The following is a 24,714-nucleotide window of genomic DNA, read 5'->3' on the forward strand; positions in this document are numbered from 1 at the left end:
TACAGATTCTATCTGAAGAGGATACCAATACAAACAATATATGCTTAAAATCTTATTCAACTGACAAAGAACTGCTGAAGTGAAAAAGTACAGTATTCTTATTTAAGCCACACTTTAAATTCTACTCTGTTCAACAAAACAATTCCAAACGTTATGAGCCACCTCACTCCCAAAGGCAGATCTGTCCAGAGTGGGGGCCTAAAGATACCTTGAACAGAGGAAGTTTAATTTAATTAATTAAATAAGTATTAAAGATAAAAGTTAACTGCAACTAGTCTTCCACTTACGGTTCCTTAAATATTGCTCCTTACACAGTACCAGCTTAGTCTTTGGCTCACTCTACAGTCTCCCAGGGCATCTCATTCTTGTCCTTGGCCTCAAATGATCTTTTGATTTACAAATCTTTATCTTGTGCCTAATCCTCCCTCTTAGGTTTCAGCTTTCTATTTTCAACTGCCTAATAGATATCTCTCTTTTTTTAATTAATTAATTTATTTATTTGTGGGTTTTTTTTAAAAAACATCTTTATTGGAGTATAATTGCTTTACAACGTTGTGTTAGTTTCTGCTGTACAACAAAGTGAATCAGCTATACGTATACATATATCCCCATATCTCCTCCCCCTTGCGTCTCCCTCCCAGCCCTCTAGGTGGTCACAAAGCACCGAGATGATCGCCCTGTGCCATGCGGCTGCTTCCCACTAGCTACATATTTTACATTTGGTAGTGTATATGTGTCCATGCCACTCTCTCACTTCATCCCAGCTTACCCTTACCCCTCCCCATGTCCTCAAGTCCATTCTCTACATCTGCGTCATTATTCTTGTCCTGCCCCTTAGATATCTCTTTTTCAAAGTCAACAGGTATTTTTAACTCAATGTTCCAAGCTTAATTTCCTATTTTTTCCACAAATCTGGTCCTTATCCTCCTCATGACTGGAGTCGCCCTCATTCCAACTACTCAAGCTAGAAACTTAGGGATCATTCTCAACTCCTTCCCCTTTTACATTTAATATTAACTGCAGACTACAGCCTACCTCTTTTTTTTTTTTTAAACATCTTTATTGGGGTATAATTGCTTTACAATGGTGTATTAGTTTCTGCTTTAGAACAAAGTGAATCAGTTATACATATACATATGTTCCCATATCTCTTCCCTCTTGCGTCTCCCTCCCTCCCACCCTCCCTATCCCACCCCTCCAGGCGGTCACAAAGCACTGAGCTGATATCCAGCCTACCTCTTTAACTCTTAAACTTTCCTTCCTTCTCCAATTCCCAATGACATTTTAGTTCAACATCTTAATGTTAACAGAATTACTGCCAAAGTTGCTTAACTGGTCTTCCCATCACTTATCAACTCCCCCAATTTGCCTCAATGCTGTCATCTTAAAAATCTTACGATGTTACTCCCACTATTGAAAATCCTACATTAGGTCTTATCACCATTGGCATAAAGATTAAAAATGCTTCACTTAGGGTATATGAAGTCTTTTCTTACCAAGCTCCTGCCAATCTTTCCATCTTTATCCCTCAGTACTTTTTCACACACCTTGAATTCTCAACTCTGCAAAATGGATGCAGTCTCTCATATCTCTACATTTAAAACTCAAGAGCTTTTGCTAAAATTCCAACCTCCCTACTCATGCCTACTGCCTCACTCTTCCAGGAAGTACTAGACTTTTCTCCTCTCTCCTTCCATTCTTTCTGTTCATTCTTCTAGTATAGAAATTTTCCTATTGTTTTCTAAGAGTTTATTTTATATTGCTTTCCCACAGGATTGCTGACATCTTGGGGAAAATAACTCAGTGATTTTTAGATTTCTCAAGCACGTAAACGAGTATCCTATGATTATATGAACAAATGAGTCCAGGACTGGAATACCCAGTTATGTTCCTCTATGGGGTCTAAGTCAAGAACAGAATCATGGAGTGGTGGGCTCTAAGTGATACTTATTTGTTTCATAATACTTATAATTTTGTTAGAAATCATTTACCTGTTTCTTGTGTTTTTATATTCTGTAGCTCTAGCTGGTGTATTTTCTGAAGTTCCTTGATCTTATCCTCTTGAGCAGAAATAAGCTCCTGCTTAAGACTGCAAAGAGCTTTATCTTTTTCCTTTTTCATATATTCACGAACCTGATCCACATGAGTTGAATAAACCAGAGAGAGGCAAATACGTTGAGCTTCCATCTGTAGCCTTAAATCATTCTTAAAGTAAATTAATGTGTAGGTTAGAATATTTTTAAATGACAAATCAAGTAATTTAACTTTTTTTTGCATATACTGATTACAAGGGAGGAAATACATGAAATTATAGTTTAAAATTTCATGTAAGAGAAGTGACGTCTAATTTAAATTTTTTCTCACTTATTCTGTTGCACTGACCTACCTATCTTTTTTCAAGGAAAATAGCATAATATTTTCATTACTTCAACTTCACAGTAAATTTTGATATTTGGTATAGCTAGGATGGCCTGATCTTTCATTTTTGTTCAAAAATAACATTTTAAAACAAGTATAGAAAAATGCAAATAATAATGTAATAAACACTATGTACACACATCCCAAATTAACAAATACAATTATTTTATCTTTTTTTTTCATTTCTCTCCTCCCTACATATTTTTTTGGTTTAGAAAGAAAACATAGATAAAATTTAATCTACTATGTTCTCATTCCTCCTTCTCCAGAGGCCATCATTATCATAAATTTGATCATAAATTTGCTGCAAGTACAGTTCATTTCTTATACTCTCACTTCTCAATCCATCTATAAACAATGCATTATATTTTGTTTTTAAGAATTTACATAAATGGTGCAAAATGGTATTTATTTTGCAAATTACTCTTCTCATTCAATATACTTCTAAGATCTATCCATGGAGATACAGATGAATTTAACTGTGGTATTATATATATGAATATAGCACAATTTGTCGATTTCCTTTTTGGAGATCAACTGGATTATTTCTAAATTTTTTGATGTTTCAAAAAATGCTGCAATAAATTCATATACATATGCCCTGTATAAATATGCTAGTGTTTCTCTAATGTAGTGGCTCTCAAACTTTAGCACACATCAAAATCACCTGGAGTGCTTATTAAAACAGATTGCTGGGCCCCTCTCCCAGAGCGTCTAGCTCAGGAGGTCTGGTGTGGGCCCCAGAATTTGAATTTTAACCTGTTTTCAAGTGATGCTGATGCTGCTGGTCAGGGACTACACTGAGTGCCACCTAGAAATGTAAATGCTGCATCACAGACTATGTATATTAACTGCATTAGATTTTAACAGATTTTTATAATTATACCAATTTACACTGATATTTAACAGTGTAGGTGAATACTCATCTCCCCACATTCTCATCACACTTTTTATTGTGAAACTTATTTTGCCAATCTGACAGGTATAAAATGCTATTTTATTGTTATATCAATTTATAATGTTGAAGTATCTTTTTATGTTTATGAGCCAATTAGTTTAGTCCCAAGAGTAGAAGTATTTTTGTGGCTTCAGCATTATTTCTAAGCATATTTAGATTGCTCTTAGGTGTTATTATGTAAGTTGTTGCTCAATTTCTTCCGTGAGCTTCCTTCCACAGACACACACCTCACTCCTCTCCCCATCACTAAGGGGGTTTGTCTTGGTAGTGATGAGTGGGGCAGGGACAGCTTATGGGTTTGCCTCTGTTTACTTTATGGAAGTTAATGTCAAGGAGATGGTATCTGAATGTCACTGAAAATGTCTTTAGTTAGAAAAAATAAAATTCTTACTGAGAAGATTTGACCATTTTGATGGCTTCAAATTTAGGTCCTCCCCCAGTAATGTTTTTTAAAAAAATTTAAATGATCTCTGGCATTTTTAGAAGTGATTACATTAAAACCAATTAACTTAACCAATTAACTTACTTAACTTAACCAATTAACTTACTTAACAAAGCATTAATAGTTATGCAGTTAGAACATCTTAACTCTATTTAGGTTATTAAAATGTAAAATATCCTAATATCTGATATAAGATCACAAATGTGAGTACATTTATTAGAAGTAAAAAGAAAAAACTTTCCAGTGGCTTCCTACCGTATACAGAATAAAATCTCAACTTCTTACGCAGTCTGTAAGGCTCTACAAGATCTGGTCTTTTGCTTCTTCAAACTCTTTTTCTTCCACTCTCCTTCCCTCAAACTCAACTAAATACGTCTTTATTCTGTTCCTCAAACTCATCTCTGTCATTGCAATTGCTCTAACTTCCATGTGGTAGACTCCTCGCTGCCATTCAGATGGCAGCTCAGATGTTAATTCCTCCTAGACACCTTTCCTGACCACCCTATTTAATGCTGCCACCACCACTACCCACCATTCTCTATCACATTATCTGTTTTATTTTCCTTATAAAACATCACTTTTCTTAACTATTCTACTTGTTTCCTCATTTATTGCCTGCCTCCCTCACTAGAATATATGCTCTTTGAGAGCAGGAACCTTCTTTCTCTTGTTCACCACTATTCCTACCTGGCAAGAGACTCAATAAATACTTGTTACAGAAATGAAGAAACACATAAAGCTCTAGTTAGCACCATTATACAAGATGTCCAGTGGAATTTTCATGTCATTTCTATTTTCAGTATCCAGCAAATATAAATCATCAGGAGTGACCTAGTATTACTCATTATATGCACTGTTTAACTGTATTTAGAATTAATACATTTCCCCCCCCCACTTCAGGTAAAACAAGACTCTGAGAAAATGCTAGGATTTAAACCAAGATTTTTTTCTCAGGGAAATATAGTTTCATAACTACTGAACAACTATACAGAGCACTAAAAAGTCTGAGAGTTAATTTTCAGTTGTGGAACCTTGAAAACACCAATACAAAATGAGACTGAAACCAATCTTTGGGATTGCAACAAAATATTACAAAATAACTTTTCTAAAGCTCAGACTCTTGTGATTTAAACTCTTGCCTTTTCAAAGAAAATGTGTTCTATGTTCTATTTCCTGAGCAGATTAACTAAAAGATTAACTAAAAGAGCAGCAACAACGTTTAAGGCAACAATGTTTAAGAATTAAAAAGATAAAAGAAATGATAAATGATAGGCTTAAGTGAGAATTACATTACAGGGTTTACTTTCATTCTCTTGTAAGGTTAATTTATGTTTTATGACGATGAAAACTTTTAGTATGAAATGTACGCTGTAGCATATACATGTAAGTAAACATACCTGTTCTGATTTAAGTACACTGAGCTCCTGCTGAAGTTTATCATTTTCACCTGGTTCAGTTGTCCCAAGTGATGATTCATTTGTCACTGACGGCAAGTGATCAAAAAACCATTCTTGCTTGTTTTCTTTTCCAAGAGTCATATTTTCAATAGGAATTTCATTTAACTCCATTATTTTTGATTCTTCACCAAAGTCTTTACTTATTTTAGGAACACACCCTCCAGAATCCCTGCTTGTCAAAACTCCGTCTTTTAAAGAGCTTAAATGGACAGCACATACATTTACATCTTCTGTCATATTATGGTTAATTATGATTTCTAGCTCTCTACATCTCAATAAAACTTGCTCTTTTTCTTGCTTTAAAGATTTAACTTCTTCCCTTAGAAAACTAATCTCGCTATGTTTCTGTTTTAATTGTTCAGAAAGATCAGACAGTCTCTCTGACAGTTCTAATTTTTCTCGCTTGGTTACCTCAAGCTTTTCCATAAGTTCTGTTGTATCTTTCTCAACAACCTCACCAATTTCCAATGGTTCTGCTGTAAAAGTTTTGTCATCATCAAAGACTGAACTTTTTATTTTCACTATAGTTGGGTTTATTCTTTGCAAATGATGAAGCTCTTCACTAAGTGCTTTAAGCTTACTTTTATATTCAACTTCTTGTTTATTTTTACTGTCTTCTAAATCGGTTTTTACCTTGAGAAGGCAAGCATAATCCTCCTGTAACTCTTGATAATTAACTTCAAAATTTTTTTCAGCAAATGAAAAAGTGTTCCTTTGCTTTTCAATCTCTTCAGTTAGCTGAATACATTGTTTTTTGAGGTTCTCATTTTCCTCTGTAAGTATTTCTATTTCTTTTTGCCAGCTACAGTCTTTGGATCTGTACTTAATGGAGTCTATGAAAATTAATCTTTCTTCTTGGTTAACAGGAGTATATATTTGCCACATGTCTTCAAGGGCCTTCTTTTCATCTTTAAGAATGCTATTCTCTGCTTCAAGTTGTGCAAGTTTTTCTTGAAGGTCATCCTCTTTTTCCTTCATTTGTTTCTCCAATAATTCAGTTTTAAGTTGTAATTCTTGAACTTCTTGTTCAAGTGTACCCTTTTCCTTTTCTTCTTGTCTGAGTATTTCAATTTCTTTTTGAAGTTCATTGATATGAAGGGTCATTTCTTCTGATTTTGAATTCACAAGGGATTGCTGTAAATCTTTCAGCTTTGAAATTTCCAATATTAACTGGTTCTGCTTAGTTATCAAATTGTCTTTTTCAAACTGCATGGTTTCTATCTTTTGACTCATTTCATTCTGTAAGCCATCTATCTGCTGTTTATAGTGAATGCCTAAGTTATCTTTAAGCTTTTCAATATTTATTTGATGTTCAATTTCCAAATCTTCCTTCAGTTTGGAAAGTTCTTCTTCATGACTAAACAGGAGCTGTGTCCTCAGCCTCTCTAACTCAGCTTCTTGTGATTCAGCCATTCTGTCTAATACAGCATTTTTTTCTCTTTCTAACATTTCAAGCTTTATCTTATAATGTGTAACTTCTGCTTCATGTTTTAATTCTAGTTCCTTCCTGGATTCAGATGCAGAAATAATCTCTGCTTTCAAATCTTTCACTGTACTAAGGGACTTGTGTGCTTCATTGAGTTTACTTTCTTGTTCAGCTATAGTCTGTCTAGCCCTCTGAATTTGGTCCCTTGAAAAGCTCAATTCTTCAAAAAGGTCTTCAAGCTGTCTCTGTAGAACAGACTTTTCTCCGGAAATTACTCCTAGTTCTTCCTTGAGTTTTTCCTTTTGAGAGTTATTATCTTGCAATTTTATATTCAGTTCATTTATTGCCATATTCATTAACTTTATTTGATCTTCATTAACTGTAATATTTGGACACGATCTTAAAGCATTCTCCATTTCTCCCTTATGTTGTGTTTTAAGTTCATCTATCTGTGACATGTGTTGTTTTATTAATTCTTGTTTCATCTGTACTATCTGCTGCCCATACATCTCATCCAGCTCTGCCCGGAGTTGTTCTAACTTTCTTTGTGTTTCTTGTTCCATTCTTTGTAGAATATCAGTTTCAAATTGACTATCTTTATGATTTTTCTTCTGAAGTTCTTCAACTGTCCCCATTAATTGTTTTATTTCCTCAGAACACTGTCTTTCCTTTTGCTTGGAATTAGTCAGCTCTAATTTCATATTTTTTATCTCTTGGTTCTTTTGTACAACCTGTTCTTGTAATTCTTCCAGTAATTTATCAGCAGTTGTGACTTTATCCTTTAGCTCAAGAGTTTTTTTTTCTTCTTCTATTATTTTTGTATTTAATTCTTCAATGACTGCTTCCTTTTCCTGTATTTCTTTATTTGAGCTTTCTACTTTTTTATCCTGTTCCTTTATAAAGAAAAAATGAAAATATAAAAATGGCATTTTTAGTTCCTGGTTACTTATACCCCTTAACCCCATTACCAAACGACTGACAGAAGACTGCTTTTTACATTATCCTACAAAAAGTAGCTGCTGAGCCTGCCCCTTAATTTTTCTTACATCAGTGAGACACAGGACTTGTGTAGTCAATACTATCTATGAGCAGTGTTGGCCTTCTTGGTGGGAAGAAATTTTTCTTACATTGCTATGACTGAATTTTTTAGTTTAAAAATTCAGTGGGATTAAAATGTGTCTAAACCATTATACGTTCTTCTTTCTTATTAACTGATTAACATTCTATGTATTTAGTATTTGCAATAGCTAGAGCACTACATACTCTTTACATTTCCAGAAGATAGTCCTAAAAATATATCAGAGTTCCTCCCATATAGTATTTTAGTGACCTGAAGGTTTGGTGGGCAAGTGTTATGAAAAGAGTAAAACAACAAACACAGGTTCCTGTAAGTCAGCCTTAACTTCACTCCTGGGGTAAATGAATTAAAAGTTCAGGGATATGCTTAAGTGGTTGAATCGCAAGTGATATGCAAGACAATTATACATTTATGGCATATCAATTTGATTCTAGATTTTTGGTGTGAATAGAAATTTGAAAGCAAGACAGATTTTTCCCCCCACTTCTGATTTGGGACTCTTATTTTGGAACTGTGGATAAATCAAAACCCAGAACATATGCCAAGGTATGTCCCTATGTCCCTAATCATTCACAGAAGTGTTAGAGCATAAGGGAGTCGAGTAGAAGCCCTGGAGACCAAGTTTTGTCTCCGTTACTTAGTTGCCTGAGTAGTTAAGGGCTGTAGTCACAAGGACCAAAAAAAAAGTAAAATCCACAGAACAGAACAGAATATATGTAAAGTAATTAAAATCACCTTCAGGAGACAAAAGTCCAAGGCCAAGAGGACTTAAAGGCACCTCAAATGAATGTATTAACATACCTAAAAAAAAGAATGACAGGGCCTAGGAAAAAAGAAAGCCTCAGAGAGAAATATTGGCAGTCCCCATTTAAGTACAGTTCAGAAAAGAGAATCAAGGTACCATGAGACTTTGAGAATTCTAATCCCTCTGGGAAAACCATACCAAATGTAGAAAGCAAGGTAGGGGTCAACTGTAAACAGAATTAAGAATTTCAGTCCAAAGGCATGACCACTCCTACTGTGAGATGGATATATGAGGTTATCACAGCCTAATGCCACTGAACATTTGATTCCTCTAACATCCCTTGATCTCATGCTCACTTGAGCAAAATCCTATCAGTTTTCGTCTTGGTATCACATATCCCATCAATGTCACCATATGTTACTAGCAAGTACTAAGCCTTCAGACTTTAATTTCTGGACTAAAATATGACATTTAAATCAGTTTAATCTCTTTAAATCTTGGTGTTTTCACCTGTAAAATAAAGATATTATTTTCTCTATCTCACAGAATATGTTTGAATCTAAAATAAATATATTAAGGTATTAATTCTCATTGTGCGACATACACACATAATATATTTATATACTAGAAAAAAATCTGTAAGGCATTTGGAGTCTCTAAGAAAGTAAAATCAGTTCATGGCAGTCAACTTCAGTTAAACTGTTAAGTAATTAGTCTTGTTAATGTTGTTATAAAATCTTTAATATTTATTTATATATCCTGGTTTTTCATGGGGGGAACCCTCATAAAATAAAAAGTATCAATTTAAAACTGTCCAACACTTGATATTACTGCAAACAACAATTCTTCATTCAATTATTAAATAGTACAAATTCATGGTTCACTTTTCTTACTACCATTTATTCCACAGTACATGGTTTTAAACCACTTATATGGTGTTGCAAAAAAAAGATAGCTCTGTGGTTAAGGATACAATCCCTCTATTTTTTGGAAACAGACCTGAGAGAGTAAGGAATAATATAGTTCCTGCCTGTGATGACTGTACCATGGGAAGTTCAGAGGATTAGGACAGTAAGAATGAACCTGGAACAGTTAATGCAGTTGCCTCAGAAACCAAGACAGTTCCAACTATCATCCTAATGCCCTAGTCCTTCAGTTGCTTTAATGGAACTACTACCCAGGGATTCATTCAAAGAGAAAAAAAGGAAAAAATATGTATGTAATGAAAAAGGGACCGATAACAAAAGTATTCTTGTTAACATTCAAATAAACAAAGGTTATTCCCCCTACAAAAATGAATTACTTGAATTTTAAATAATCTCAAATTATACTGCCTACTGAATACAATATAATAAGTACGATAAAACCCGACTGCCCAGGCTCTTCTAACCTAGGCCTAGACTGACTTTCTACTCTTACCTCCTGGAAAGACTCATTTCCAAAGACTATTGTTTTCTTATTAAACTACTTTTTGATGTCTATATACACTTCTAACATGTTTCAGTCTGGGTCTTTATGCATACTCCACCCTCTCTAAAATGTCCTCCCCATCTCATCATTTCAGATTCATAATTTATTCACTTATTTACCAAATTAGTATTGAGTAGCTGCTATGTGCCATATATTACACCAATTAGGGAGAAAACAAAGTACAATTAAAAGGGGATTGTTCCAATATACAGACTTACCTCAAATATCACCTTCCAGCTAAAGCCTACCCTGAATCACTTCCCTTATGAAGCCAGACTTACTAAGAATTTTCAAAACACTTTTTAACCATACTTAGCCTTGTTTTGTGGTGTCTTGCATACATGCCTACTAAACCATGAGTTCCAGTGAAGAAAAAAGCACATTTAAACATCATTATCTCTTCCAAGAGCATGATGCAAAACAAGTGTTCTGTAAACATCTACAAAATGATTTTTAAATTACCTTGGTTGTAAAGCATGTCCATTTCATAATTTCAATATCTTAATATTGTACATTTCCTATTTTCCTTAGAGACAGTCTCTGGAATCATACTACCTAGATTTGAAATCTGGCTCTACCAATTTATTACCTGTATATCTGGGCAATTTACTTCATCTTGCTTTGCTCTGATGTCCTCATCTGTAAAATGGGGGTGACAATGGTATCTCTACCTCATAAGGTTGGTGTGATGATTCAATGAGTTAGTATGTGTATGATGCTTTGAATATTGCCTGGTAGCAAGTAAACAAAAACTACCTAATACTTTTATTATTATCCAAACAATAGTCTTGTTTTGACAATTTCTCAACATCTTGCAGAAGAACCTCCTAAGTTTATAGAAAATACTGTATTGTATGTATAGTCTGCACTCATTATTCAAAGATTTCATATCTGTGAATTTGCTTACTTGCTTAAATTTATATATAACCCTGAGATCAATACTCACAGTCATTTGCAAAAGTGCACAGAGTGGTAAAAAATTTGAGTTGCTGGGACTTTCCTGGTGGTGCAGTGGTTAAGAATCCGTCTGCCAACGCAGGGGACACAGCTTCAAGCCCTGGTCCGGAAGATCCCATGTGCCGCAGAACAACTAAGCCTGTGCGCCATAACTACTGAGCCTGCGCTCTAGAGCCTGCGAGCCACAACTACTGAGCCCACGTGCCTAGAGTCCATGCTCCACATCAAGAGAAGCCACCGCAATGAGAAGCCACACACCACAACAAAGAGTAGCCCCTGCTCGCCACAACTAGAGAAAGCCCATGCACAGCAACAAAGACCCAAAGCAGCCAAAAATAAATAATTAAAAAAATTGAGTTTCATGGCACGCATGATTCCATCTGGCATCAAGCAAGGTGAGCACACTGCTTTTTTGTTTAAGCTCTCATATGGAGAGGACAAGGATGGAGACCATGAGAATGGAGATGGTAGGGGGTAGCAGAGCATACTGCAAGAAATTCTGGCTCTGGGTCAGTCCAATAGGGTTGGAATCCCGATTCTGGCAACTACTTGGGGGGAAGGCACCCTTAGGCAAGTCAGTTAACACTTCTAACCCTCATTTCTCTTTTGAAAACTAAACAAAATATAATCTACCAGGATGTTTTCTTAGGATTTAATATTATAATCTATATGATATACACAACACTGTAAATGAAATATACTTCAATAAAATTAAAAAATAAAATATAGTGGAAAGAGCAAAAAAAAATCTATATGATATGTACGTGTGTGTGCATGTATGTATGTGTATATATATCCCCTGGGAGCACTGAATAAGTGTTCCAGGCAACTTTATAACACATAACTATCATGAATAAAGAGAATCTGTATTTTTAAAATCCATGAAACTTCATTTTGCCATGAAAATATTTTCAGAATTTCATAACCATGGCTAAAATGAGTAGAAACATCTCTAGATGTAAAAGAAAAAAACGATAGAAGTTCTGGTTATAAATGTAGATTCTCCGGAGAACTCAATTTAACATAGGCCGATCACTTTCAAAGAACTCAGTAATGAGTATTATCCTTCCCCCACCCCAAATATTTATTTATTTATTTAGGCTGCGCCAAGTCTTAGTTGCGGCACTCGAGATCTTCGTTGCGGCATGTTTAGCTGCGGCATGTTTAGCTGCGGCATGTGGGCTCTCAGTTGCGGCATGCATGTGGGACCTAGATCAAACGTGGGCCGCCTGCATTGGGAGTGTGGATTCTTACCCGCTGGACCACCAGGGAAGTCCCAATGAGTATAATCTTAAAACCTATTACTGGAAGACTCCCAACTGCTTTTGAAATAAATTATTTTACATGCTTAAAGAACTTTTCTTAATTATGAAACTTTCTGATTCATGTGTGTAACAAAAAGATAAACACTAGGATGAAAAACTTTAAAATTAATTGTAAAGCTGATGCACATTGGCTGACTTCCTTAAACATACCGTTTCATATGCTCTAATTTTCTCTTGCAAGAAACTAATTTGCATTTTGAAGTCTTCTTTCTTTTTGTGATAATCTTCTAACAGATGGTCTTGTTCTTCCAGCTGTTGCTGATGAGTGAGGATCTGTTGTTTGGCTTGTAGTAAATCTGCAGCTGTGCTACTATGAGTGCTGTTTCTCAGAGTTTCACTAGCCTGTAACTTGAAAATAGAAAGAAACCCCAAAGTATTAAATTCTTCAGTGAGTACACTACGGAAGAGACATTCTTTGGGGGGTGTTACTCGGCTCATAGTTGCTCTCTGGGAACTGTACTGGATTCACAGGCTTGAGACCCCAGCAAACATGCTGCCATAGCTGATCAGATAAGTATGATTACATTACCTAAGCTGATAAATTCCTCCCTTACCTAAAATTATTTTCTGTTACTTGTCAACAGAAACCTTAATTAATACAATCAGATTCCTATGGCTCTAATTAAAGGTAAGTGGAATATATTCAGTCTAGTGACCCTTTCAGAACCTAACTAAAATGAAATCATACCAGGGTTGACAAAGGTTGGATGTTAACTACAGGTTAATTTCTGCAAAAATCCACCTTATCGGACTTACAAGATTTTAAAATACAGATGAGGAAGAAGTACAAAGAAAATAATAGCACAAAACCACTCAAGGAGTATGAATTAAATTCCTGGTTAACATAACAAGTATTTACTAGTTTTTTCAAAATAATACATAATAAGCAAATGGCTTTTAAATATTTATTTGTTCTGGAAAATATAAGAAAATTTTTTAAAATTCGTTCCTAAAAATTTAATAAATTTTGTTCTATTAGTAATACTTACATGCTGGAATTGAATCTGTAATTTTTGACTCTGTTCTGTCAACTCTAAAAATTCTCTCATTGTCTCATCCTTTTCTCTTCTCGCTTGTTGTAAATTAGCAGTGAGTTGGGTTATGATGCCATCTCTCTGTTTAATGGCAGCTTCAAATTCTTGCAACTAAAAAACATCAGTGAAAATTAAATGTGCTATATTTAATTTTTAACAAAATTAAGTATTAGTACAGCTAACTTCTTCAAAAATACGATATTCAAAATGCATTGGCAGAATTATCACAATCTGTAAGCATATTTGAAAGCTATTATCTTGCGGGAATTAGTTTTACTTCCAAATCAACTTTTAAAAAACCATCTGAACTAGGGAACAAAATACATTAGATTTGACTTATCCATATATCTACTTCTAGAAGGACAAGTGTCTTTATATTTAGGGATGCTCCAATGTTTGTAGGCATTACCATCATAGGCATGTTTAAGCCTTACTTGTTTCTAAAGAAGATGAAACTGAAATATATTCTGTCATCCTTATCAATGTCTTATTTCACCTTGTTTTCATAACTGACTGCCACAAACAACAGATGTTACTTTAACCACAAGAAGTTACTTACAAAGACTGGCTGACATTTTTAATGAGTTTAAGTCAATATACTGACTGATGTGGTATGCAACATAATTTTCTCTCAGGCTGCTTACAAAAACATCTATCCCTACTGAAGTGATGTCAGTCTAGCTATCTCATAAAGTTAAAAAAAAGATCTCATTATATTAGCCTTGTTAATGGACTAGTTTTAAGCGATGTTGTTTATGATATGTATAAGGACAAATATTATGAGGTGACTTGAAGTTACCATTTTAAAAAACCCATCTTTAAAGAATGTACCTATACTATCATTCAAATTTCCTATTTTTGTTTTGTAACAAACCAAAAGCCACATAAGGTAAACACACCTGCTTCAGTCCTTCAGTCCCACAGGTGGCCCTCATTTCTTCTAGTTCTCTGTTTAGCTCTTCAATCTCATGTTGTTTCCCAGCCAATTCATTTTCCATCATCTCTAGGTGGGTCTGATTGTACTGTGCTCCATGTTCAGAATAAGAATCATCAACAACAAATTCTTCTTCCTAAACCAATCCAGATTTTTAATAATTCAGTACTAGCAACATTCCCTCAGGAAAAGGGATTCAAAATCTGAATCCTACAGCAAAGTCTAATTTTAAACATCACTCATCACCTGAGAGTTTACTGGCATGACAACCTACTTTGTTGCTAATGTGATATATATACCTCAAGAGCAAAAACAAGATATCTGCAAATTCAGTTACAATTGAGTTTTATACCAAAAGGTGGATAATTTTGTTTTGTTACACATTAAAAGCATTTAGAAATCACACAATGAAAGAAGTACATACAGGGAAAAGCTTTGTTAGTAACCAAATGGTTTTAAATAGAATAAAACATTAGTATAGTGAGTAGTTTTAAATACTGTACCCTTAATAAATTTGTAGGCTTTCCTGTTCTCGCCACAAAACTGCAACCATTTACCTGTATAAAAACAATTTCCTGAAATATTATGGTTTTAGAATTTTATTTAAAGCTAACAATTATATTTGTGCTAACTGTACTCATGCTTTTCTTATGCCTAAGGAAAATGCCTCATTGGCAAAAACAGATATAGTGATTAAATTTAAACATCTAAAAGACATTATGACCATTTCAAATGCCAAAGAATTCCTCATACATTTGAGTGCTTACAATGCAAAAGACACTGTGCTATACATTTTCATTTAAGTGAATTAAGGTTCTAAGTACAGTTTCTCTTTTGTCTTCAGAAGAATAACTATAAACCTCTAGTTACAAGATCCTCCTCTACAAAACACTGCCTTAAAATCATTTAAATAATTGTTTTTTGATTAAGCCCTATTCATTTTAAAGTAAAACTGTTTACTGATGTAAATCTATTGAAGGTTGGCAAGCAGGTGAAGAAGTAGGAGGAGATGTCAAGAGCTGAGGAAAACTCCTCAAGAACTTTCCCCTGAGGGTACTATGATAGCCATGCCAACTCTGACAGATGTGGAGATTTTCCAGAATACAGATGTCTCTATCACAGACATTTTGTGGTAGGACGCAGGAGGTTGGCAGAATATGTCTCTGGGGTTGACCTGGTGGGAGATTAATTTCAGATCAATTAATCTACTCAATAATACCTTCCTTCCCCCTAACAGCAAACAAGTGAATTTCATTCCTGTTTATGTTTAATTTCTCACAATTCTGTTAACAGAATCCAAGATAATGAAGTTTTTACTGTTGAAATACACAGAATAGAATAACTTAGAATTAGGATTAGGTTGATATGGATCACACCACTTTAAAAAGTGAAGATCCTAATTAAGAGTTCTTTCCAGAGTTTGATTCCTTTTTTTTCCCCCAAGGATAATTTCAAAAATCAAAGCTTAAAATTAAAAAAAATTTTCACCTTTATGGCAACACATTATTAGAATTTGTGAAAACTATTAAAACACAGCAATACTAACTCTATTAAGATTATTAATAAAGTCACTTGCAATAACTTTCAAATTAAATTCTAAATTTCAATTAGCTTTTCTTTTTTTTTTTCCAATTAGCTTTTCTTGATTTTGAAATGAAGCACTTTGATAAACATCTACTAAACTTCTCCTTTAGGGTAACAGTATAATGAAATGGATTTTATGAATATTTTCAAATATCATATTAAACAAAGGATATTCCTTTAAGTAGTGATGATATCACTTACATAAATTAGTTATCTATTTATAATAATTGAATCTAACACATTAAATAGCCAACATTCAGCTTAACTTTTCTCTAAGTTGAGCACATTTTACACTTGAGCAAGTCATATGTATTGGCTTCTTAAAATACTACATGACTGTTTTCAAAACTTAATTGTTATTATAATAAATATTAAAATCTTGTCAATATTAACAGATCTTAAAAATTTAATATCATGTAAATAGGTAATAAGAGATTATACACCAGAACTAAACTATATTTCAAAGTTAGAAAAGAAACACTCAACAGATTAGGATCATTAATAGTTAGCAATAAATGATTATATTTTTTAATCTAGATAATTACTTCACTGATATCTAACAGGTAGAGCATTTATCTCATCTTCTTACACTAGCGTTTTAACACAATACTTGATAAACCATAATATGAAGGCACATTAATAGCTTGAAACATGAAGATTAGATGAACAGACTCCTCCAACTGAAGAAACCTTAACTTTACTTAATATTGTTCTTTACTGTGGCATTTTTCAAAGTCATTTAAACTTTAGACTATACTAATATAGTCTTTTTGAATTCATAATTTACTCAATCTGTGTAGACAACTTGAAGATTTGGGAAAGTACAAATAAGGTACATTCTAAATTTTAAAATGTTCTCTAGAGTAAGTATCATTTCCTAAAAATACTGCTATTCAGAAAGAATCAGAGGAAAGATGACTCTTATTTTAAAAATCATAAAATGTTCTTCACACAAAAACTTTTCCTTTCAGTGGACATCAGTTCAAAAACACAGAAGAACAACTCACTATTTATGATTAACACCTTATCCATATTATACTTAATTTGGCAGTATGTACAAAAATATTAATAATGGATGTTTTAATAAAAAATAAGAAGAATCTAATAGTTCATAAAGTTCATAAAAATTATAGGAGTTCAGTGTGCCTAGCTGACTCCTGGAATTAGAGCCAAGAAACTAATGAAGTTAAGATCATTCATTCAAAGTCAAAGTTAAGTATCAAGCACCATGTTGTATACCTTCAATATATAAGCTGAGACAGGGAGGGAGAAAATGAAAATAAGGTGAAGTTAAAAAGAAGAAAGAAAGAAACCCAAGTCAAAGTTGAAAAGCTAAGTTTACGTTACTTAATAGCTGGCTATAGGCTATGTCTCCAACTCCAGCCAGTCACTTCATAAATGTCGTGAGTCCTGTAAGTGACTTGGTTAAGAAGTTCTGAATAATCAGTTGAAGTCCATAAAAAGACTGTATGCCCTATTATCATTTCATCTTTCTATACATAGCAAAGCATATTTATTTACTTGTCTTACCTCTGTATGTTGCCTGTAGCATTTCCAACTTTCCCCAAATAACCCTGCTCTAATGGTATCGATAAAAACATTTTATGTAAATATGGTATTTTAGATATGAAATGTCCCTTCACCAAGAACTGAAAAGATTATGTATAATTTAAATTAACTCGTAAGAAGTGTATTTTTTATTTAGTCTGATTTCTCTAGTATACATAATTGGATATATTTTTATACAGAACAGATCTTCGGGAGATCACAGGATAAAATTATCTGACTAATCCTTTCTAGACCTGAATCCATTTTTTAATCCAAGGGGTATACTAGCCACAGAAGTCAAGAACATTAAGCACATACCGTATCTATCAAAATAAAATTTCTAAACTAATTGCTAATTAAACATAGAATCAGAATCCGAAATCCTTCTGAGAATAAATTGTTGAAAGAATTCTCATCACTCATTTGTTTCATATAAACTTAGTGTGAAGAAAAGCATACATCTAGTGAAGCACAGTAAAAAAACCCACAAGCTTTGCTGATCGTTTTTTATATATCAAACATCATACTAAAATTACCAAATAACCCTCAAAACTACCCTGTGATATAGATATTATCTCCCCCATTTTACAGGTAAGGAAACTGTATTTCAGTGTTTAAGTGATGTGTCCAAATTCATCCTGCTCAGAGGTGAATAAGCTGAAATTTGAAAATAGGACTTTCTGGCTCCAAAGCCCCTTCTCTTTTACATCACCTTATTTCCCTATGTACCAGAAAAATGACAGTGATATTTAGACAAAATACAAGATAATTATGTGTCTTATGATTAAAACCATGTAATTTTGAAATTTTAAGAATATTCAATTGCAAACCAGAGCAGCCAAGACTGTTATACTTCATAAATCTGTTATTTGTAGTGAAGTTATATGTGTTGCCTAGAAAGGAATTTCATTTTAGAGGTCCCTTAAGAGTTCTAATATGAAGAGTATTACAGTGTGAGATTTACTCCTTGTTTATTTTTTTATTTTTATTGAAATATAGTTGACTTAGCATGTTGTGTATTCTTTGGTTTATAAATTTGACCTACTGAAGATTTTTCTGCCTCCTAAGACTGTGAATATGGCTTAGAAGTCCCCTGAAATTCTAGCTCAGTCAAACCAGTCCAATGTCATTAAATCAAGTAGGTAAAGACCCAAAACTAGTCCAGAGTATCATGGATTGAAGCAGTACCCATTTTAGCAATCTTCATGAGACATCATCAAATATTTCACAGACTATCAATTTTATACTATTTTCTATACACATAGTAAAATATGTAAATTTCTTAAAGTATAATCCATTATGAATCTAGGCCCAAAATGGATAATATTAGAAGGATTATGATTCAAATCTGGTCAAATCTGTCAAAGATTATTTCATAACTATCTTTCAACGTAACCTTCAAAATCACTAATTTTTTCAACTTACAAATCAGCTAATCAATTGAATTTTTGTGACCACTGTTAGAAAGAGAAAGTATCAGAGGACTGGTCACATAGTAAAGTATCTTTTCCTGAAAGTTTGGTTTAAAAAAATATGTATGTATGAATACCTATATATTACTCATGTGCACAATTATTCATGTATACAACTATACACATATATGTAATACATATGTAAATATATAAAATTACATACACACATATATATAAAATATATTTCTTATTGTTAAATCATGGACAACATGCTTTGTTTTTTAATTCGTATTACTCTTTTTTAAAAAAAATAAATTTATTTGTTTATTTATTTTTGGCTGCATTGTGTCTTCACTGCTGCGCACAGGCTTCCTCTAGTTGCAGCACGTGGGCTTCTCATTGCGGTGGCTTCTCTTTGTGGCACAGTATGGGCTCTAGGCACGTGGGCTTCAGTAGTTGTGGCATGCGGGCTCAGTAGTTGTGGCTCGCGGGCTCTAGAGCACAGGCTCAGTAGTTGTGGCGCATGGGCTTAGTTGCTCCATGACACGTGGGATCTTCCCAGACATGGGCTTGAACCCGTGTGCATTGTCAGGACAGCTTCTTAACCACTGAACCACCAAGGAAGACCTGGACCACATGCTTTAACTTTTATCTGTAGGACTTATATTTAAAATTATTTGTACCTCATTTTGAAACACATCATATTTACTAGGTATCACAATAAAAATTTAAAATATAAATTTTAACCAAATTTCATAGGCATGTATTAGACGGTCTGATCTGTAGCCACTTGGATTATAAAAAAAATTCACTTTGGTATAAAGAAAAAAAATGCATTTGTGGAATCCTGGGCTGCCCAAAAGTCACCAGTAGTTCAAATGCCAAACCATCTTAAACTTCAATCAAAAAAGACAAGCTCTAAGAATTAAAGTATTATGGAAGAGAAAAGCAATGTTTTCATATCTAAGCCCCAAATTTAAAGTCACAAGTGCAGATTCTCTGAATTGCAAGCTGTAATTTTAAACTGAGATACTTCCCATAAAGGCAAATTTATGTAGCCTAAACTGGGAACTAATTTATTTATTTAACGTTGGTTAATTATTTCCCTGACCAGATCACTAATAAGTATATTCCCAGCTTTTAAACACATTAAACTTTTGAAGTGTAAAAGTTTTCACTCCCATTAGCAATCCAAAACAGTAATAAGTTCATTTAAGTACATGAAGCTTTTTTTTCTTTCCTAATAGACACCTACAATAAATCAAAACTTATAGAATACACTGAATTGTTGAACCATTCAAAGTAAAGTTTTCCATGTCCTCAAATACTGGACCAAAAAAAATGACAATCATATCTAAAAGAATAAAAAAAAGATAAAATGACATACACTTATTAACACAAAAAGAAGGTATTTCCAAAAGTGTCCAATGCCCACGTTAGCTTTTATCACCTAAATTAAAAATCACTACTGCAACATTAATTTCAATAAATGAATTTATGTAATTAACTAGAATTCAAGCAGTTGTAAAAAGCATTACACAAAATATAATACCCTATAATATGAAATGTTTACTGTGTTAAATATGGACACCTTATATCATGTATCCTAGAAACCCAATTTCAAACACTTTCCTAGAAACTAAAACAAGGCCTCAATCTAATTAAGGACCAACTTATTCAAACAGATTTAAGACTTTAGTTAATAATCTGAAAAAAAGATATGTCAGAAAAATATAAACTTCAGGTTTTCTAGGTCATTTACATTACATCATACTGTGCTATATTCTTATTATATTTATAAAAACATAAAGCATGTGAGTTGCAAGTAATAAAGTACAATAATCAACAGTAATTTCAAAAATATATGAAATGTCAATCACAGTGTTACTTATCCTTACCTCTGAACTATAGTCATCTGCTGTGGTTGAAATTTCACTTTCCGGCTAAAACAGAAAGTAAAAACTGATTATATTAAAGCCCTTCTACTGCGTCCCCTCTCCAAATATTGTACTTTATTAGCCCATTATTATTGGTAACTTATGATAGAAAACTCAAAAAATATTACTAAAAAACAGGCAAAAAATTATTAAAATTCTTTTAAAATTCCACTCTGATTATGAATCACAATGGCTAAATAACACATCTAAAATTTATCACTAGGCAGTTTTCTAAATATAAAAGTATCAAGAAGTACTTTCACACAGGGTCTTTTATACACTACAAATCATTTGTAAGACAAAAGCACCAAAAAAGATATCATCCCTCTAATTCTTACATCTCTTTTAAATAAAATAAAATCTTAAACTGTTACTCCAAAAAGTTCAATTTCTTTAAAATGAAGAATCATCAAATTTTGGTGCTAGAAAAGTAGCAACAACTTGAAGAAAATTACCAACCTCTGTTGTTATTAACACTGTTGCAGCTTACAAAAAACTTTCAAAGACATTCTTACTTCATCCTTACATCCCTGGGATTTGGGTATGAAGTGAGTGGCTTTTCTAAGCTTCCCTCAGCTTAGAAGTACTAGGAAGAGTCAAAGAGGAAACCTAAATTTTCACTGCTTTCACTGTTCACATGCTCTCATCAAATCTAAGAATCTAATTTTACAAGTGAAAAAAGAGACCCAGATAATTCATTTTTTCACTCAACAAATATGAACGATATATGAACCCAATATAGAAGCAACTACATAAAACAAATACTAACGGACATAAAGGGAGAAACTGAAGGAAATATAATAATAATAGGAGACTTTAACACCCCTCTGACATCAATGGACAGATCTTCCAGACAGAAAATCAATAAAGCAACAGAGATCGTAAATGACACAATAGAACAGTTAGACTTAATTGATATTTTCAGGACATTACATCCCCCCAAAACAGACTACATTCTTTTCAAGCACACACGGAATATTCTCTGGGATAGACCACATACTAGGACACATGACGAGCCTAAACAAATTTAAAAGAATAGAAATTATTTCAAGCATCTTTTTTGATCACAACAGCATGAAAGTAGAAATCAACTGCAGAGAGAAAAATGAGAAAAAATGATTACAGGGAAACTAAACAATATGCTACTAAAAAACTAATGGCTCAACAATGAAATTAAAAAAATACCTTGAGACAAATGACAATGAAAACACAACCATACAAAAGCTATGAAATGCAGCAAAAGCAGTCCTAAGAGGGAAGTTCATAGTGACACAGGACTTGCTCAAAAAACAAGAAATTTCTCAAATCAACAACCTAACCTACCACCTAAAAGAATTAGAAGAAGAAGGAAAAGCAAAACCTAAAGTCAGCAGAAGGAAGGAAATAATAAAGATCAGAGAGGAAATAAATAAAACAGAAATTTAAAAAACAATAGAGGACTTCCCTGGTGGCGCAGTGGTTGGGAGTCTGCCTGCCGATGCAGGGGATACGGGTTCGTGCCCCGGTCCGGGAAGATCCCACACGCTGCGGAGGGGCTGGGCCTGTCAGCCATGGCCGCTGAGCCTGTGCGTGTGGAGCCTGTGCTCCGCAATGGGAGAGGCTACAACAGTGAGAGGCCTGCATACACCCCCCCAAATAAAATAAAATAAAACATAGAAATAATCACCAAATAAAAATCACCAAATCAAATAAAAACCAAGAGCTGGTGTTTTGAAAGGAAAAAATCGACAAACCTCTGGCAGGGATCACCAAGAAGAAAAGAGGACCAAAATAAAATAAGAAATGAAAGAGGAGAAATAACAACCAATACCACAGAAATACAAAAATCCATAAGAGAATACTATGAACAATTATGTGCCAACAAGTTGGACAACCTAGAAGAAATGGACCAGTTTCTAGAAACATACAGCCCACCAAAACTGAATCAAGAAGAAATAGAGAATTTGAACAGACTGATCACTAGAAGTGAAACAGAATCTGTAATTTTAAAAAACTCCCTTCAAACAAAAGTCCAGAACTGGATGGCTTCACTGGGAGATTACTAAACATACAAAGAAGAACTTATATCAATCCTACTCAAATTCTTCCAAAAGATTAAAGGGGAGGGAAAACTCCCAAAGTCATTGTATGAAGCCACTATCACCTTGATACCCAGACCAGACAAAGATACCACAAAAAAAGAAAATTACCATACAATATTTTTGATGAATATAGATGTGAAAATCCTCCACAAAATATTAGCAAACCAAATCCACCAACACATTAAAAAGGATCATACGGGCTTCCCTGGTGGCGCAGTGGTTGAGAGTCGGCCTGCTGATGCAGGGGACACGGGTTCGTGCCCCGGTCCGGGAAGATCCCACATGCCGTGGAGCGGCTGGGCCCGTGAGCAATGGTCGCTGAGCCTGTGCGTCCGGAGCCTGTGCTCCGCAACAGGAGAGGTCAAACAGTGAGAGGCCCGCGTACCGCAAAACAAACAAACAAACAAACAAACAAAAGGATCATACACCATGATTAAGCTGGATTCATCTGAGGTTCACAAGGATGGTTCAACATATGCAAATCAATCAATGTGATACACGACATCAACAGAAGAAAAGACAAAAACCACGTGATCATCTCAATAGATGCAGAAAAAGCATTTGATAAAATTCAACATCCATTCTTTTTTAAGAATTTAAAAAATTTTTATTTTATATTGGAGTATAGTTGATTAACAATGTTGTGTTAGTTTCAGGTGTACAGCAAAGTGATTCAGTTATACATACACATGTATCTATTCTTTTTCAAGTTCTTTTCCCATTTAGGTTATTACAGACTACTAAGCAGAATTTGCTGTGCTATACAGTAGGTCCTTGTTGGTTATCTTATTTTATTATCATTCCACTTTTGTGTTCATGTTATTGAATACAATTAAACATAATGTTTACATCTATAAAATTATCCTGTATATACACATAAAGAAACATTAAAAAATTCTAATAGGGTTATATATTTTAAATACAGCAGTGTGTACATGTTAATCTCAAGCTCCCAATCTATCCCCCCCCCACCCTTCCCCCTGGTAACCATAAATTCATTCTCTAAGTCTGTGAGTCTGTTTCTGTTTTGTAAATAAGTTCATTTGTATCATTTTTTTAGATTCCACATATAAACAATATCATATGATATTTGTCTTTCTCTGTCTGACTTACTTCACTCTGTATGAAAGACTCTAGGTCCATCCATCATTCTTCTTAATGGCTGAGTAATATTCCATTGTATATATATGTACCACATCTTCTTTATCCATTCAGCTGTCAATGGATATTTAGACTGTTTCCATGTCTTAGCTATTGTAAACAGCACTGCAATGAACACTGGGGTGCATGTATCCTTTTGAACCATGGTTTTCTCCAGATATATGCTCAGGAGTGGGATTACTGGATCATATGTTAGCTCTATTTTTAGTTTTTTAAGGAACCTCCATACTGTTCTTCATAGTGGCTATACCAATTTATATTCCCACCAGTATAGGAGGGTTCCCTTTTCTCCACACCCTCTCCAGCATTTATTGTTTGTAGACTTTGTAATGATGGCCATTCTGACTGGTGTGAGGTGGTATCTCATTGTAGTTTTGATTTGCATTTCTCTAATAATTAGCGATGATGAGCATCTTTTCATGTGCCTCTTGGCCATCTGTATATCTTCTTTGATGAAATGCCTATATAGGTCTCCTGCCCATTTTTTGATTGGGTTGTTTGTTTTTCTGATATTAAGCCATATGAGCTGTTTGTAAGTTTTGGAGATTAATCCATTGTCGGTCACATCACTTGCAAATATTTTCTCCTATTCTGTGCATTGTCTTTTCGTTTTGTTGACGGTTTCCTTTGCTGTGCAAAAGCTTTTGGGTTTAATTAGGTGTTTTTTTTCTTTTTATTTCCATTACTCTAGGAGACAGATCGAAAAAGATATTGCTGCAATTTATGCCAAAGAGTGTTCTGCGTATG

At 33.9% G+C, this 24,714-nt stretch overlaps 1 protein-coding gene across 13 annotated transcripts in view; it reads right to left on the reverse strand.

The window, feature by feature from the left end:
• The window catches only part of AKAP9 (A-kinase anchoring protein 9), a 145,801-nt gene that overhangs the window by 94,821 nt on the left and 26,266 nt on the right, over positions 1 to 24,714 (reverse strand). For 12 of the 13 annotated variants that reach the window (XR_010945522.1, XM_067746425.1, XM_067746432.1 and 9 more), the window contains exons 3-9: positions 20,687 to 20,731; positions 14,748 to 14,801; positions 14,210 to 14,380; positions 13,266 to 13,421; positions 12,427 to 12,624; positions 5,216 to 7,594; positions 1,992 to 2,205 (exon numbers count right to left, since the gene is read on the reverse strand). Coding sequence is in view for 12 of the 13 variants with exons in the window: in XM_067746425.1 (XP_067602526.1) it covers positions 1,992 to 2,205; positions 5,216 to 7,594; positions 12,427 to 12,624; positions 13,266 to 13,421; positions 14,210 to 14,380; positions 14,748 to 14,801; positions 20,687 to 20,731 (3,217 nt within the window). In the remaining variant the exon portion in view is untranslated. The remainder of the gene's footprint in view (positions 1 to 1,991; positions 2,206 to 5,215; positions 7,595 to 12,426; positions 12,625 to 13,265; positions 13,422 to 14,209; positions 14,381 to 14,747; positions 14,802 to 20,686; positions 20,732 to 24,714) is intronic. The other variant, XM_067746429.1, reaches the window with a different exon arrangement.

Source organism: Pseudorca crassidens, chromosome 8 (assembly GCF_039906515.1).
Source record: "Pseudorca crassidens isolate mPseCra1 chromosome 8, mPseCra1.hap1, whole genome shotgun sequence".
NCBI classification, from domain to species: domain Eukaryota; kingdom Metazoa; phylum Chordata; class Mammalia; order Artiodactyla; family Delphinidae; genus Pseudorca; species Pseudorca crassidens.